This window comes from Branchiostoma belcheri, unplaced genomic scaffold (assembly GCF_001625305.1).
Source record: "Branchiostoma belcheri isolate BF01 breed outbred unplaced genomic scaffold, Haploidv18h27 scaffold419, whole genome shotgun sequence".
NCBI classification, from domain to species: Eukaryota; Metazoa; Chordata; class Leptocardii; order Amphioxiformes; family Branchiostomatidae; genus Branchiostoma; species Branchiostoma belcheri.
The window spans coordinates 30,922-44,403 of NW_017804042.1; the positions used below are offsets into that span (position 1 = coordinate 30,922).

Sequence of the window (13,482 nt, forward strand, 5' to 3'; positions counted from 1 at the left end):
TAAGATATCCGCCATTTTGGATCATCAATCTTGAATTTTCAAAAATAGTTTTTTTTCATGATAAAGCCTAAAATACATTGTAAACATACTAAAGACCTTCATTTAAACCTTTTTTGGAAAAAGAAATGGAAGTATTGATGAAATTTTAATGAAAATAACCTGTATATACCTGTTCTAATGATATGGTCCGCCATCTTGGATTTTGGCCAATGACGTCATCAAATTAGCATAAATTATGCATATTTAATGATAAAATTTACATAAAATTATATGGGATGTTATTAATATTAGAAATCATGAGTAAATTGACATAAAACCCATAAAATTCTATTGTTGAAACAAAAATTACTAAATTTAGCAAAAAATGCCTGTCAGAAACCCGTTGCCATGGCAACACAATTATTTTTTATCTTATTCCAATGAAAGAGAATTGTTGCCAACAATATTCTAGGAAAAGTCACCAAGTTTGGTCGTTCTACGGCTAGCCGTTCAGACGCTAGGTGACATCAAAGTTGCCGCGGGCACTTTTAGCCCCCCCCCCGGTCTAGGTAGGGTTAAGCCGTGTCTTGGCTTCGTTAATTTTCCAACCTTCTTGGAATTAAGAATAGAAGTTTTAACGAGTTGTGGGATGTTACAAACCTTCGCCTACTTGAATTATATGCTAATTGATGTACCTCTAGCTCTATCTTGTCCGTAGGACAAAACAAGCCAACCCTCTGTAATCCTGTCGGACTGCATTCTTGGTAACCTTACCCCGAGGAAAGACTGTTTGCTGTCAACAGGGCCAAGCTGTTTGCCATGTATTAACACGTCAGCATGATATGAGCTCTAGGTGAACCTATACACAGGAGAATGAGGGTGGGACGTTGGGGAGGGGTAGGGTAGCCACATTTTCTAAACTCTGGTTTAGTACAAATTGGACAAATTTAGAGTTTTAATGTTGAATTTTTAGTAGGTCTGTAGCTGTGTGACGTTGTCTGTCACCGCTTGGACAGATGACATTGTTATTTGATCTGTTTAAGGTTGCCTTCGCAGCGGGCGAGCAAGACGTTTCATTTGTATGTAAACATCATGTGCACTTACTGGCTAAACATACTCAATGCAACGCTTATTAGGAGACCTTCCCCCATTCAATCAACCCAGTAAGTAGATTAGAGTGTACATGTACATTGTGGGAATGTTCAAAGTTAAACAATCGGGACCTTTTCTAAGTCAATTCAGACACTTTTTCCAGGTTTCCTAAATCTGGATTTACACAGCCACGACCGGGGTTGATTCTACTTAATCTACTTTTTTTATACCATAGTTTGTCAAGTTATGTACCAGCAGGGCCGAGTTCATGCTAATTTGTTTCATGTCACAATGCATGTGAGGGTTATTTTTTCGACGATGGACGACGAAGTACCTCAGTTTTACAGAGATATCGCAGGCGGATCTGGAGGCGTGTCAGTTGGATAGGCTATATGGTAACGTTAACACACCTTATCATCGGTGTATATTGTGAAATGATCCCTCGAATAAACCGCTACGCTCATTTGGTGGTTTATTTGGTGGTTATCGCATTTGACCAGGGGGTATCTCACCATATACACCCCAGGGCAGGGCATTGACCCCAGTGGAAAGACTAAACAATGTGATATGCGTGAATATTCAAAGGCAGTATTTAAGAAAATTTGAATTTTTATCAGTTTTATGTATTTTTTACCCCTTACCCCTAAAAAGCTAAATGATTCACAATAATATACGGATTACATTTTACACGCGTCATTTGGCTAACTCACACGATCAAGTGATTCGAGTTAGAAATAGGGAATACACAACTGTTTAGAGATTATGCAACAGCAAAATGTAAATGTAAATCACTTTCATTATTTCCCTAGTGCCTGTATGTCTTAAGCTGCACATACAGCGACAAGTTAGATACGTAGACATAAGACATAACGACAGTCCAACCTTCAATATCGTACTAGATTTTCGATCTAGAATGTGTTATCCTAAAATTCCTTAACCCTTGTCCTGCTGGCAATTTTTACACAATATTTTCAAATAATTTCATATCTTAATCAGGTCACAGACCCTTGACTTTTTGCCCTGCGGCGGCGTAGTTACTTCCGCATTCAACGTTGCGTTTCGCTGCGGTGTGATGCGTTGCACGAGAAACACCCCCAAATCGCACATATACAGGGCACTATCCTTACTGCGCTCTCATTGGTTAAATCCGAAATGACGTTATAATCAAATCCCATAAAAGGAGGTAGTAGACGGAGCACACTGCCATTCTTCATTGGATCCCTCCGCAACGCTTTGGAGAGCGGGTTACGCTCAGCCTACGTGTCTCCAGCGCGGCCCGGCGAGAACAGGCCGCGGGTCGGCGGGGCAGCACGCGGCAGCCCCCGAAGTCGCCTCACGTCTCCAGCCGGCTACCCAAGGACTCTAGTGGAGAAGGCTGGACATTGAAGGCGGCATTGTGCACATTACAGTCGAGTGATCAAGGAATGTAAGGTTTTCCTTTTGGTGTTTTTTGTGGGGGCAACAGTTTTGCGAGGCACGTGGTGTCGAGGATTTTAGAGCGTTGTATTTCTAATTTTATGTACTGTTCCTGTGCATTGTCTCTCGCTCGCCTTTGCTAAGGTTCTAGGATACCTACAGGAAACCGAGAGAGGCCAGCACCAGGGGCGATATTGATGTTTTTCTGTCTGTTTTTGCAACGTCAGACATTGTCTGCAAGGATGTCAGGGCGGGACTCCGCACCTGGGTGATTTGCATCGGTATGGGTGGTAGAGTGTTGCCACGAGGCGCCGTTTTTCGGTTTCTCTTCTGTGGCTGTCTTCCTCGCTTCTTTTTGTTTTCAGTGTGCTAGCGCGGTTTGACGCCAAGGGAAGGCCGAGAGAGAATGCAGGTCTACGAACAACTTGGGTGTTTTTCCTCTTTTGTCTGTATTTCCAGCGTCAGAGAGCGGAATTCATCGGTAGAAATTTCAGGGCGGGAATTTGCACGTTTGTGATTTGCATTTCTATGACCGACGCGTCCGGCGTTCTTTCCGGTGCCCACTTATTCAATCCACTGGCGTTTTCTTTGTTTTCCAATCAGTACGACTTTCTCGAGACCAGTTGGGTCGACTAAGGTCGACCCACTCCTCAGGCGCTTACGTGAAGGACGTGTGAATTGCCTCGCCCATCGCAGCAACCAGTACCGCGGGCTCAGCCATGGCAGGCAGGCTGGACAACAGACGTGCAGGAGATAGACGCCAAGACAGGAGGGTCTCCATGTTGCAGGCTCTAGTCTCCGTTTAGGGAAGGTTTGTGGGATTCAAGGCGGTAAGGTCTGTAAGTTTGTGGGTGCCATTGTACTGGCGCCCCTGCTTTGCATTTCTGTACCTTGCTTTTTGCACGGAGCATGCTACCTTTTTATGTTTGTTGGGTGGTGACACATGTAGGGGAGTAACACTTAATGTAATAGCGGGAGGAACAGCTCGGGTTGAGTCTCCGTGCATTGCGTCCCATGTTAGGAGTCGTTCTTTCCGCATGGAGGGGACTCGCCCGGGTTGGGGGAATGAGGTCCAATTTTGTGTGGCTGAATCGAATTTTGACGGCAGTTTATGTTTTTGTACAGGCCACCATACTCGATGCTTCCCCCGGCAGCTGCTCAAGGCTCATCAAGACAAGGATCGACAACCAGCTTCCCACCTCCCCCAACCCGGGCAAGGAACGGCACGCCGACTTCTCTGGTAGACAAGCGCGACCGAGAATGAGATCACTGTCTTGCTTGCATGTGGTTTATCGCTTTGTGTCATTTATTGGTAGGAGTTTTCGGCTGTTTGTTCTTCTTTTCATAGTGAGGGAAGTTTTTCAGGCCGCGTTCCGTTTGTATTGACATGTAAATTGGACGACATAGTCGTAACAGCTTTTGTATGTCGGTGTCTGTCCAGGCACCTGGTTTTGATATTTGCTTTTTTGTGGGCATTGTTCGACTCTTTTAATCGTTGTTATTCAAATAGAGCGTATGCGTGTACGGGCATCCGGGGCTGCACCTCGTGCTGTCTTTTGCCACAAGTTATGTGGAGACAGACGGGCGTAGCTACCGGGCGTGCATAGCAGCAAATATCCTGTGTGTACGGGCATCCGGGGCTGCACCTCGTGCTGTCGTTTGCCACAAGTTATGTGGAGACAGACGGGGCGTAGCTACCGGGCGTGCATAGCAGCAAATATCCGTGTGTGTACGGGCATCCGGGGCTGCACCTTGTGTTGTCTTTTGCCACAAGTTATGTGGAGACGGACGGGCGTAGCTACCGGGCGTGCATGGCGGATGCAAGGAACACCGCGCATGTACGGGCTTCCGGGGCGCGCATTGGGTTGTCTTTTGGCACAAGCAGGTGCAGACACCCGATTGCCGCTACCGGGCGTGCACGGCGGAGTGTTACTAGCGGGGTGAGCCAATATATGTTGTTAATAAGGAAGGGGGAAAGAAGGAATTGGCTCACGAAGCGACGACCCCCGTGACTGGGAAGCAGTGCGCCTGCACGGGCGTCCGGGGCGCGCATAGGGTGTCGGTTGGCACCAGCAGGTGCAGACACCCGATGGCCGCTACCGGGCATGCTTGTCGGAGTGTCACTGGTGTGGTGAACCGATACAAGTTGTTAATAAGAAAGGGGGAAAGAAGATATTGGTTGACAAGGCGACGGCTCGCGGGACTGGGAAACCCGGCGGATCAAGTACCGTCAACGTTCAACTGAAAGGCAGGAGATTAGAGGTCGTTGTGGGGCTCACAGGGCAGAAATCCCCAAAGGAAGGCTGACAAGCCTTGTATTGGGTGGTACAGAGCGAGAGGATCACCTTTGTGGGGTGAGCCGACTGGTGAGCCACGAAGTGGGCGCGTGTCCAGGGCAATCTTCACCCCTGTTTGGCAGAAGAAACGACATTGTGCTAGGGCACCGAGGAATGAAGGGACGTTGCCCGACAAGAAGTCAATGTTAGGTTAGGAGGGTCCTTCGACCAGCAAGTTGCCGACTACATGTACCTTAAGGTGTGAAAAGGGTAGAAAATGGTAATGCGGGTCCACTTGGACTGGAGAGTTAGTGACTAATTGCCAGTGCAGCTTGCACAAAGACAAGACACAGAGTCCACAATAGGAAGGACCCCTCCCCATCCAAGTCGGAGTACCATCGGCCTAGAATCGACACGGCTCGGTCGTATCTGTGGGCTTTCGAGAGGTTGGAATGGAAGCGGAGCTTTGCGTAAGGAACGCAGGAAAGGATAAGGAATGGAGGAGAAATGGATGAGGGAGGGTATGAGAAGTGGACGAGAAAGGGGAGTTTGGATGAGAGAGGGTATGAGAAGTGGATGAGAAAGGGGAGTTTGGATGAGAGAGGGTATGAGAAGTGGATGAGAAAGGGGAGTTTAGATGAGAGAGGGTATGAGAAGTGGATGAGAAAGGGGAGTTTGGATGAGAGAGGGTATGAGAAGTGGATGAGAAAGGGGAGTTTGGATGAGAGAGGGTATGAGAAGTGGATGAGAAAGGGAGTTTGGATGAGAGAGGGTATGAGAAGTGGATGAGAAAGGGGAGTTTGGATGAGAGCGGGTATGAGAAGTGGATGAGAAAGGGAGTTTAGATGAGAGAGGGTATGAGAAGTGGATGAGAAAGGGGAGTTTGGGATTTTAAGACAGGAAGAGGATTCGGTGTCGAGGACGCTGATGGAGATGCAGGGAAGACAGGGTAGGCTGGCGCGACGAAGGCACTGCCCCATAACTAATGAAGGATGATCCAATGATTGCGCAGTATGGATAGGCAACTATCCTTACTGCGCTCTCATTGGTTAAATCCGAAATGACGTTATAATCAATCCCATAAAAGGAGGTAGTAGACGGAGCACACTGCCATTCTTCATTGGATCCATCCGCACCGCCGGGGAGCGTGGTGTCGGCCGGTCCTTGGGTAGGGTGGTGTTGAGGGAATGGGTGTAGAGAAGCAAATTTGAAAGATGAATGATACTTAAATACCCACCCCCCCACCCGGGTTTTTGGAACAGAGCCTAATACTTCTTGACATCCAGAGGACTGGCCACGCCGCGCGACTTCGGCACTGCCCCATAACTAATGAAGGATGATCCAATGATTGCGCAGTATGGATAGGCAACTATATAGATGGTACTGTATGTGCAACCCATATATATATATGGGCCCCGCAGGACAAGGATTTTAATATACCAGAAGCTCTGTTTTTTTTTCTGTAAGGGGTGAATTAGTTTTATTTTTGAATTCCACTATACATACATAAACTGATTTAAATAAGATTAAATAACATTCACAAGAACAGAAATATTTAAAAGAAATCGCATCATAAAATCGTTGGATAAAATCAATATTGTTTTCTATATACAGGATGTATGACGCAAAATATTCGATTCCAAAACATTTTGCTGAACCCTAAAATCGATGCCAATTATTTCAGAAACATGTTCAAAGAGCGTCGTAACGAAGAGGAAAAAAGTATTCAGTAATTCAGTAATAAAATATTGCATTGAATATTATCTCTTGTCCGTCCGAGAAAAATACTTTATAGCTAGTACAGCAAAATTTAGAATTGGCCAGGCACACCGTATTGAATGTTCGACACAATAATATACTAACCCGTTAAGCACTATGTCCTGCATGTCAAATGCGATTTCTAACTTAAAGAAAATGATAAATTGATACTAGTTACATCCATGCAAAAAATCAAGATGATAATATAAGTCAACTATACACAGCGTTTGATTATGTTCTCTGTCAATATAGTATGAATATATATGCCTAGGTCTATGTATAGCTAGTTAGTTGTCCTATGGAACACTCTGCCTTACACTTATACTTAATATGGTCTTTCTTAGAATATGTTAATTACAATAATTTCCTGTAATTAGCAAGAAGTCTTATACAGCCTTTTCAGTAGTCAGTTGTTTATAACAGATTTCTTCACATTTTACCTATTATGTATACAGTCAATGTGCTATTAACCTTGATTTGACAAAATACATGTAGGCGCTGAAGCAATATACAAATAACAATGCTACATTGCACGAATGGCCCTTAATGACCCTTAAAATATTCAAATGTGTTTAATTTCAATTTAACCTATTTAAGATACAGTAACCAGAGTCTTAATTGAAGGACCCAAATATTACACATGTAATGTTCTTCTCAAAGTGTTTATACATTTTCGTATTTTCTTCCTTAACCCTATCTAGGGGGGGGGGGGTAAAAGTGCCCGCGCCAACTTTGATGTCACGTAGCGTCGAAACGGCTAGCGCTAGAACGGCCAAACTTGGTGACTTTTCCTAAAATATTCTGTATCATTGGAATAATATGATTATTTTTTGTGTTGCCATGGCAACGGGTTTCTGACAGGCATTTTTTTGCTAAATTTAGTAATTTTAGTTTCAACCATAGAATTTTATGGGTTTTATGTCAAGTTACACATGGTTTCTAATATTAATAACATCCCAGATAATTTTATGTAAATTTTATAACTAAAAATGCATAATTTATGCTAATTTGATGACGTCATTGGCCGAAATCCAAGATGGCGGACCATATCATAAAAACAGGTTTATACGGGTTATTTTCCTTAGAATTTCATGAATACTTTAATTACTCCGTGAAGGAGGTCAGGAGGTACCTCCGGACGGAGTGTTGTGATCGGCTGATTTTTCATGTTCGCAGTCAAAACACTGGGTTCTCTTTGTGTAATCGGCATGCAATTTTATACGCCGTCTGCGGGCATGCCCGTGTTGATGCACGAATGTGTATTTTTGCCGTTGCTGCTTTCGCGGTCAATGTTATATTGCAGACGCACCCCTACAATTACGAGGCGAATTGGAATGGTCCAGAAAAACGCGTTGTTTGGAATAGCAGTGGGGGGGGGTGGTGGAACTTCATGCAGATACGGGGTGGTTTTGATAAGTGGTTCCAGATGTTTTTGCCCAAGGTTAAGAGATGCCAAGTTTTTTGGAAGATGTTCGCAGCCAAAACGCATTCTTCCGTACGTCGCATTTCTGTGTAATTTCGCATGTGGTGTGGCATTATGTCCGGGATGATGCACGTCTTTTTATTTTTACCGTAGCTGTTTTGATATTGGAGTAAATGCTTATTTTCGAAACATTCCCATTTCTTTGAAATGTTTTCGTCCGTTTATGAGACCGGTAGCTGATGGGGACGGAAATGTGGGGTGGTCAGTGGTCAGCATTACGAAATGTAAATACCGATGACGTAATCCTATCGATTTCGAACTGGTCGGCTGTGGCGACCTAGTGGCGGCGTGTATTTAGTCACGTAGCAACTGGCCGGTCGTCCTAGCAACGAGCATGCTGTACACATGGCCAATATTTTTGGGTTGGGCCGCTCCATAGTGTTAGTGGAGCAGCTCTTTGTAAACATGGACAATATTTTTGAGCAACCCATCAATGTGTTCTGCCTCGTGGTCGGATGTGGTCTGGGGCTGGTAAACCGCACATACTAGTAGATCGGGTAATTTTATGATTTGCTAGTTGTAAAGGCGTCTTGTAGTATGAGCCGGTATATGAAGAAGTAGCCTGTGTAACACAATCATGCTTTCGGCCGGATTGATGTGCAACTGTTACTAATTGCAGGGACTGCGCTAATGCCGACCAGTCGCGCTGTCCTGATACACCGCGAATGTGCGAGTGTTCCCTGTAGACAGTCCCGGGAGTTATTTTTTTCGCACATTCCAGGAGCCAAACCAAAATACGTTCATGAACCGAGTCCAAAAACCGAAACGTGAAAATCGGATGATCGGACCTGATGTACATTTCTCTTTCTGTAGATTGTACACACAATACACACATATTTAGATAATCTGGCCATGGCAGGTTAAAAAAAAGTAACCCTGAATCATACTAGATTAGCGTAAATGCATGTTTATGCGTTCAAAACAAGAAAAGAAATTGTTTCCGGGTATTAATCTCTTGAATCACGGCGCTGAATATTGACGCAAAAATATTTCGGGCATCGCGCGCCCTTCCCGTTGTTTAGACTGTATGCAAATCCCGCGTCACGTGTCGGCATTTCGCATCTCTGATTGGTTGTTGCGTCTTAAGATGACTGAGCCGACGCGCGTTTAAACAATTTTTCTTTGTTCGATTTATCACACTTCACAGAGAATTGTCGCCAATGGCTACTTCTTTTTGTTGCAATATATAATACTTCACGGAGAATTGTCGCCTATGGCTTCTTGTTTTAATTTTACTTTAATTTACCAGTTTGTTAGTGGAGGCAAAATCCATATGTAAGTTAAACGTGTCAAATAAATCTGGCCATTTCAATATCTTGAATGATAGCCCCTTCCCCATCCCCATGGTTATGCTTTCCCCTAGATAAGACATAGGTCAGCTTTCTCCAGAAATGAGGTTCTCCCCACTTCAGACATTCATTTGTATTCAGAAAGAATTGCAGGTCTTTATCTACCCGCTGTAGCTTTCTATCTGATATGGCGATAACCACAATCCTAGGTTGCTTGTCCTTTAACATCTGTAGGTGCGCTGCTTTAAATGCCAGAGCGCACCACTCACTGTCCACAAAACTCTGTGAGAGGATGATGATGGTCTGACGGCTATCCTCAACCGACTCTAAGATAGTGGTTGCTATGCACGCCCCTGCAGGAAAATCACGGTAGTCCAGGCAAAGCTCAAAACCTCGCTCCTCCAATCCGGGTGCCAGCTCACGTACAACAAGATTCTGATCTTCGATACTGTAGGAGATAAAAGCATCGTACGTTTTACCTGTATTGTCCGCTCTCCAACAAGGACACCAGTGGCATTTTGTGTAAAGCAGCGCCTGTATGTATGTCCGGTACCGATACATTAGTAACAGTGCCGTCACCAGAAAGATGCCAACAGGAATGACAACAAACACGTGACTGTCTCCTTTATGCTGCTCGCAATGCTCTGATACGCTACGTGCATTGCAAGTAAGTGTTTCATTACGGCAAGTAATGGAGGAGTTAAAGCTAACAGATTGCACGTTTGATCCTATGCAAATCTGAGGCTTCAGCACGTTACAATCGCACGTAAATGACCCGAAGATGACTCCCTGTAAATTCACGAAGGTCAAACGATTTAACCCTTGGAAAGTGTTCACTGGCAAGTACCTAATGCCATTGCCTTGCAGGTAAATCTCCTCGACACTTCTCAGAGGTGCAAAACTTGACGAATGTAAGATAGATAAACCAGAGTTATTCAGGAAGAGTAGTCTAAGGGAGCTCAGACCATTGAAAGTGCCCTGTCTAATGACAGAGATGTTGTTTCCGTCTAGATGAAGGGTTTCCAGATTAATGTTGTGTACAAACGTGTTGTCCGGCAGATCTGTGAGAGAGTTTTTTGAAAGATCAATCACCTTGAGGTTGAACAGGCTGCTGAAAGCATCTGCTGTGACAATTGCTATGACGTTATTGCTGAGATCGAGGACTTCCAGATTGACTAGGGGTGCAAATATGCTCCCGTTAAGGGTGGAAATCTGGTTGTTGCTTAAATTGACGTGGTGGAGGTTGCTTTGGTTCTTAAATATATTAGGGGGAATGAAACTCATATTATTGTTGGACAGGTCGAGTGTAATGTGTGTGGAACTTATGTTGTGGTAGAGCAGGTCAGCTGTAACCACTGTTGAACTCCTGTTGTTGTAGGGCAGGTCTGTTGTAACCACTGTGGAACTCATGTTAGTGTAGGGCAGGTCGGTTGTAGCCACTGTGGAATTCATGTTGTTATAGGACAGGTCGGTGTTAGCCACTGTGGAACTCATGTTAGTGTAGGGCTGGTCGGTTGTAGCCACTGTGGAACTCATGTTGTGGTAGGGTAGGTCGGTTGTAACCACTGTGGAACTCATGTTGTGGTAGGGCAGGTCTGTTGTAACCACTGTGGAACTTATGTTGTAGGGCAGGTCAGTCGTACCTACATACCCCAAAAGATAGAAACATGCTTGTTTTCTTCAATACATATTATCATGGCATTTGGCATGAAAGTAGAGTCGCAACTCTTCTTAGCTAAGCCAAGAAGAGTGGCCGAATGCCCTAGACGTTTTTTGTGTATCGTAGATCTTTTATCGTAGAGATTTTTAATATTGTAGATCAACATATATTGCTTGCTCCATGCCTGGGCACACACGTCACAAATGCGACAAATCGATCACCTGTCTGACAGTTGCTTCCCTTCCACCCGGCCTCACATCCTCCACTAGAGCAGACACCAGTCTGGATGTCACACACGGAAGGTCCGTTTGAACATCGACAGGTGCCGGTACATCCTTGTCCAAACTCACCGGGCGGGCAGGCTGCAATTAACGAAATAAAAATCGCATTTTACATGTGTCATACTGTTTTTAAACACTTACTTTAATCTTCTGCAATTACTACCAGATTACAATGTGCAAAAATTAACCCTAAACAGTACACCTGGGGTCCGCGCGGACCCCAGCACTATATATTCTGTAGTATCTTTTTTGTTTCTAAAGATTTTTTTCTGAAATTTTAGGTAATTGTCACCCACAAAGTTGTCTCTCCATACAGTGCAGAAAACTCCGTTTCTACCATTTATAAAAAAAAATTATATCTGATTTTCTTTTGGGGTCCGCGCGGACCCCAGCTGGCTTTCGATCATAATGGATACACTGGCGTTCTTATACATTACCTTATTTCCGTTTTTATATGTTTTTATGCACTCATCTTATGTCTACCAAGTTTTCAGAGAATGTTGTAGTAATAGAATTAAATTTTAATAACTTTGGTGTAATTATGACGTCATATGACGTCAGAGCTAATAATATAGTCAGCCATATTGGATTTTGACCAATGACGTCATCAAATTAGCATATCCTATGCATATTAAATGATTTAACTTATATTTAATTATGTAAGATGTTATTAATGTTGGAAAAGAAGTGTAATTTAATATAAAACTCAGAAAATTTTTATGTTTAAACCAAAATTACTTCTATTTTGAAAAATAGAAACCCGTTGCCATGGCAACACAAAAAAACATCAATTTACTAGTATCAAACTAATATGAACTTTTTTCCAGAGACATTTTAGGAAAGGTCTCCAAATTTGATACTTCTAGCGCAAGCCGTTTAGCCGCTATTTGAGATCAAAGTTGGGCCTCAAAAGCCCCTTCAGTCTGAAATGGGTTTAAAAATCGGGTATTTCTTCTTGTCTTCTTTTCTTCACCAAAAAATAGAAAAAGTTCAAAATGTATGATATTTGTTTGCAATGTGGACACAGAGGTTCCCACATCAGTTTGCAAAACAATTCAGCTGGTAGCATGTTGATAATTTCTAAAAATTAGCAAAAAACTGTTCTGGGGTCCGCGCGGACCCCAGGTGTACAGATTAATCAGTCCGGGAAGGTGTACTGTTGAGGGTTAATGTGATCACCTGTCTGACAGTTGCTCCCCTTCCATCCAGCCTCACACACTCCATTAGAGCAGACTCCAGTTCGGATGTCACACATGAAAGGTTCGTTTGCACAGCGACAGGTGCCGGTACAGCCTGGTCCAAACCGTCCGACTATGCATGCTAGAGAAAACAAGAAAGCTTCTGAAAAAAAGCTGGCCGGAGGCCAAAATGCTGACATTTATCGCCAAAAAGACACTAAAAACAACAAGAGTTCCAAGATCTCGTACCTCCATGAAACAAGGGCTTGTTTTGTCCTCATTGATTATGCAAATACCTCTACATTAACATAACATATGCACAGCGGTGCAAACCTTTAAGTAACACACATGTTACGAGGTATAAAATTCCCATCATTCATCAATAAGGATTCACAGAATTTTCACATTGATTATGCAAATTAGAAGATGGTGGAGAAATCCAGAACCTGATCAACACAGCTTACGTCCAACTTACCCCCAGCCCTCCTGATCATGCTGACGACATCGATTTGGCTGCGAAAAAGAGACAAGACTGAGGAAAACAGAGTCAGATCACTGACTTCGTCGCACAGAAGTCACGCAGAAATATGAAAAGAAACCAACGAACCACTGAAACTACTACCATGGCAACAAGAAGTTCTGTGAAGAATCCTGCTTACAACAGTAAACGAGACAACCTCCCGACGAGACAACCAACGAAAGCCGAGACCTTGGCCGACGCATAGACGGACTTCTAGCGGCTGGACGTTCGCGGAGTACTTCTGGAGACTGTGACCTTGTAAGTCACTCCGACGCCTCGTTTGACAGCGACAGATCGGGAGTATGAACAAACTTTCTAAATGTTGAGACTCTTGCTACCGTAAGTTATCCTTATTTTCATGGCCTCAACACTTAGCCTTCTTTCCTTAAATGTCAGTGGTTTACGTGATAGACATAAGCGACACACATGAATGAATGGTTAATTCAGCAAAAAGCAGACATTTACTCCTTACAAGAGACTTATTATACAGCCGATAAGAAATGTGAACTTGATCAGGACTGGAGCGGTTTACAGTTTCATGATTTTGGTA

At 43.7% G+C, this 13,482-nt stretch overlaps 1 protein-coding gene across 1 annotated transcript in view; it reads right to left on the bottom strand.

Moving 5' to 3' along the window:
* LOC109477968 (multiple epidermal growth factor-like domains protein 10) overlaps window positions 1-13,482 on the bottom strand; it is a 47,163-nt gene that overhangs the window by 19,952 nt on the left and 13,729 nt on the right. Inside the window, exons 9-10 of the mRNA XM_019779422.1 lie at window positions 12,414-12,554; window positions 11,175-11,315 (exon numbers count right to left, since the gene is read on the bottom strand). Coding sequence (XP_019634981.1) covers window positions 11,175-11,315; window positions 12,414-12,554 — 282 coding nt within the window. The remainder of the gene's footprint in view (window positions 1-11,174; window positions 11,316-12,413; window positions 12,555-13,482) is intronic.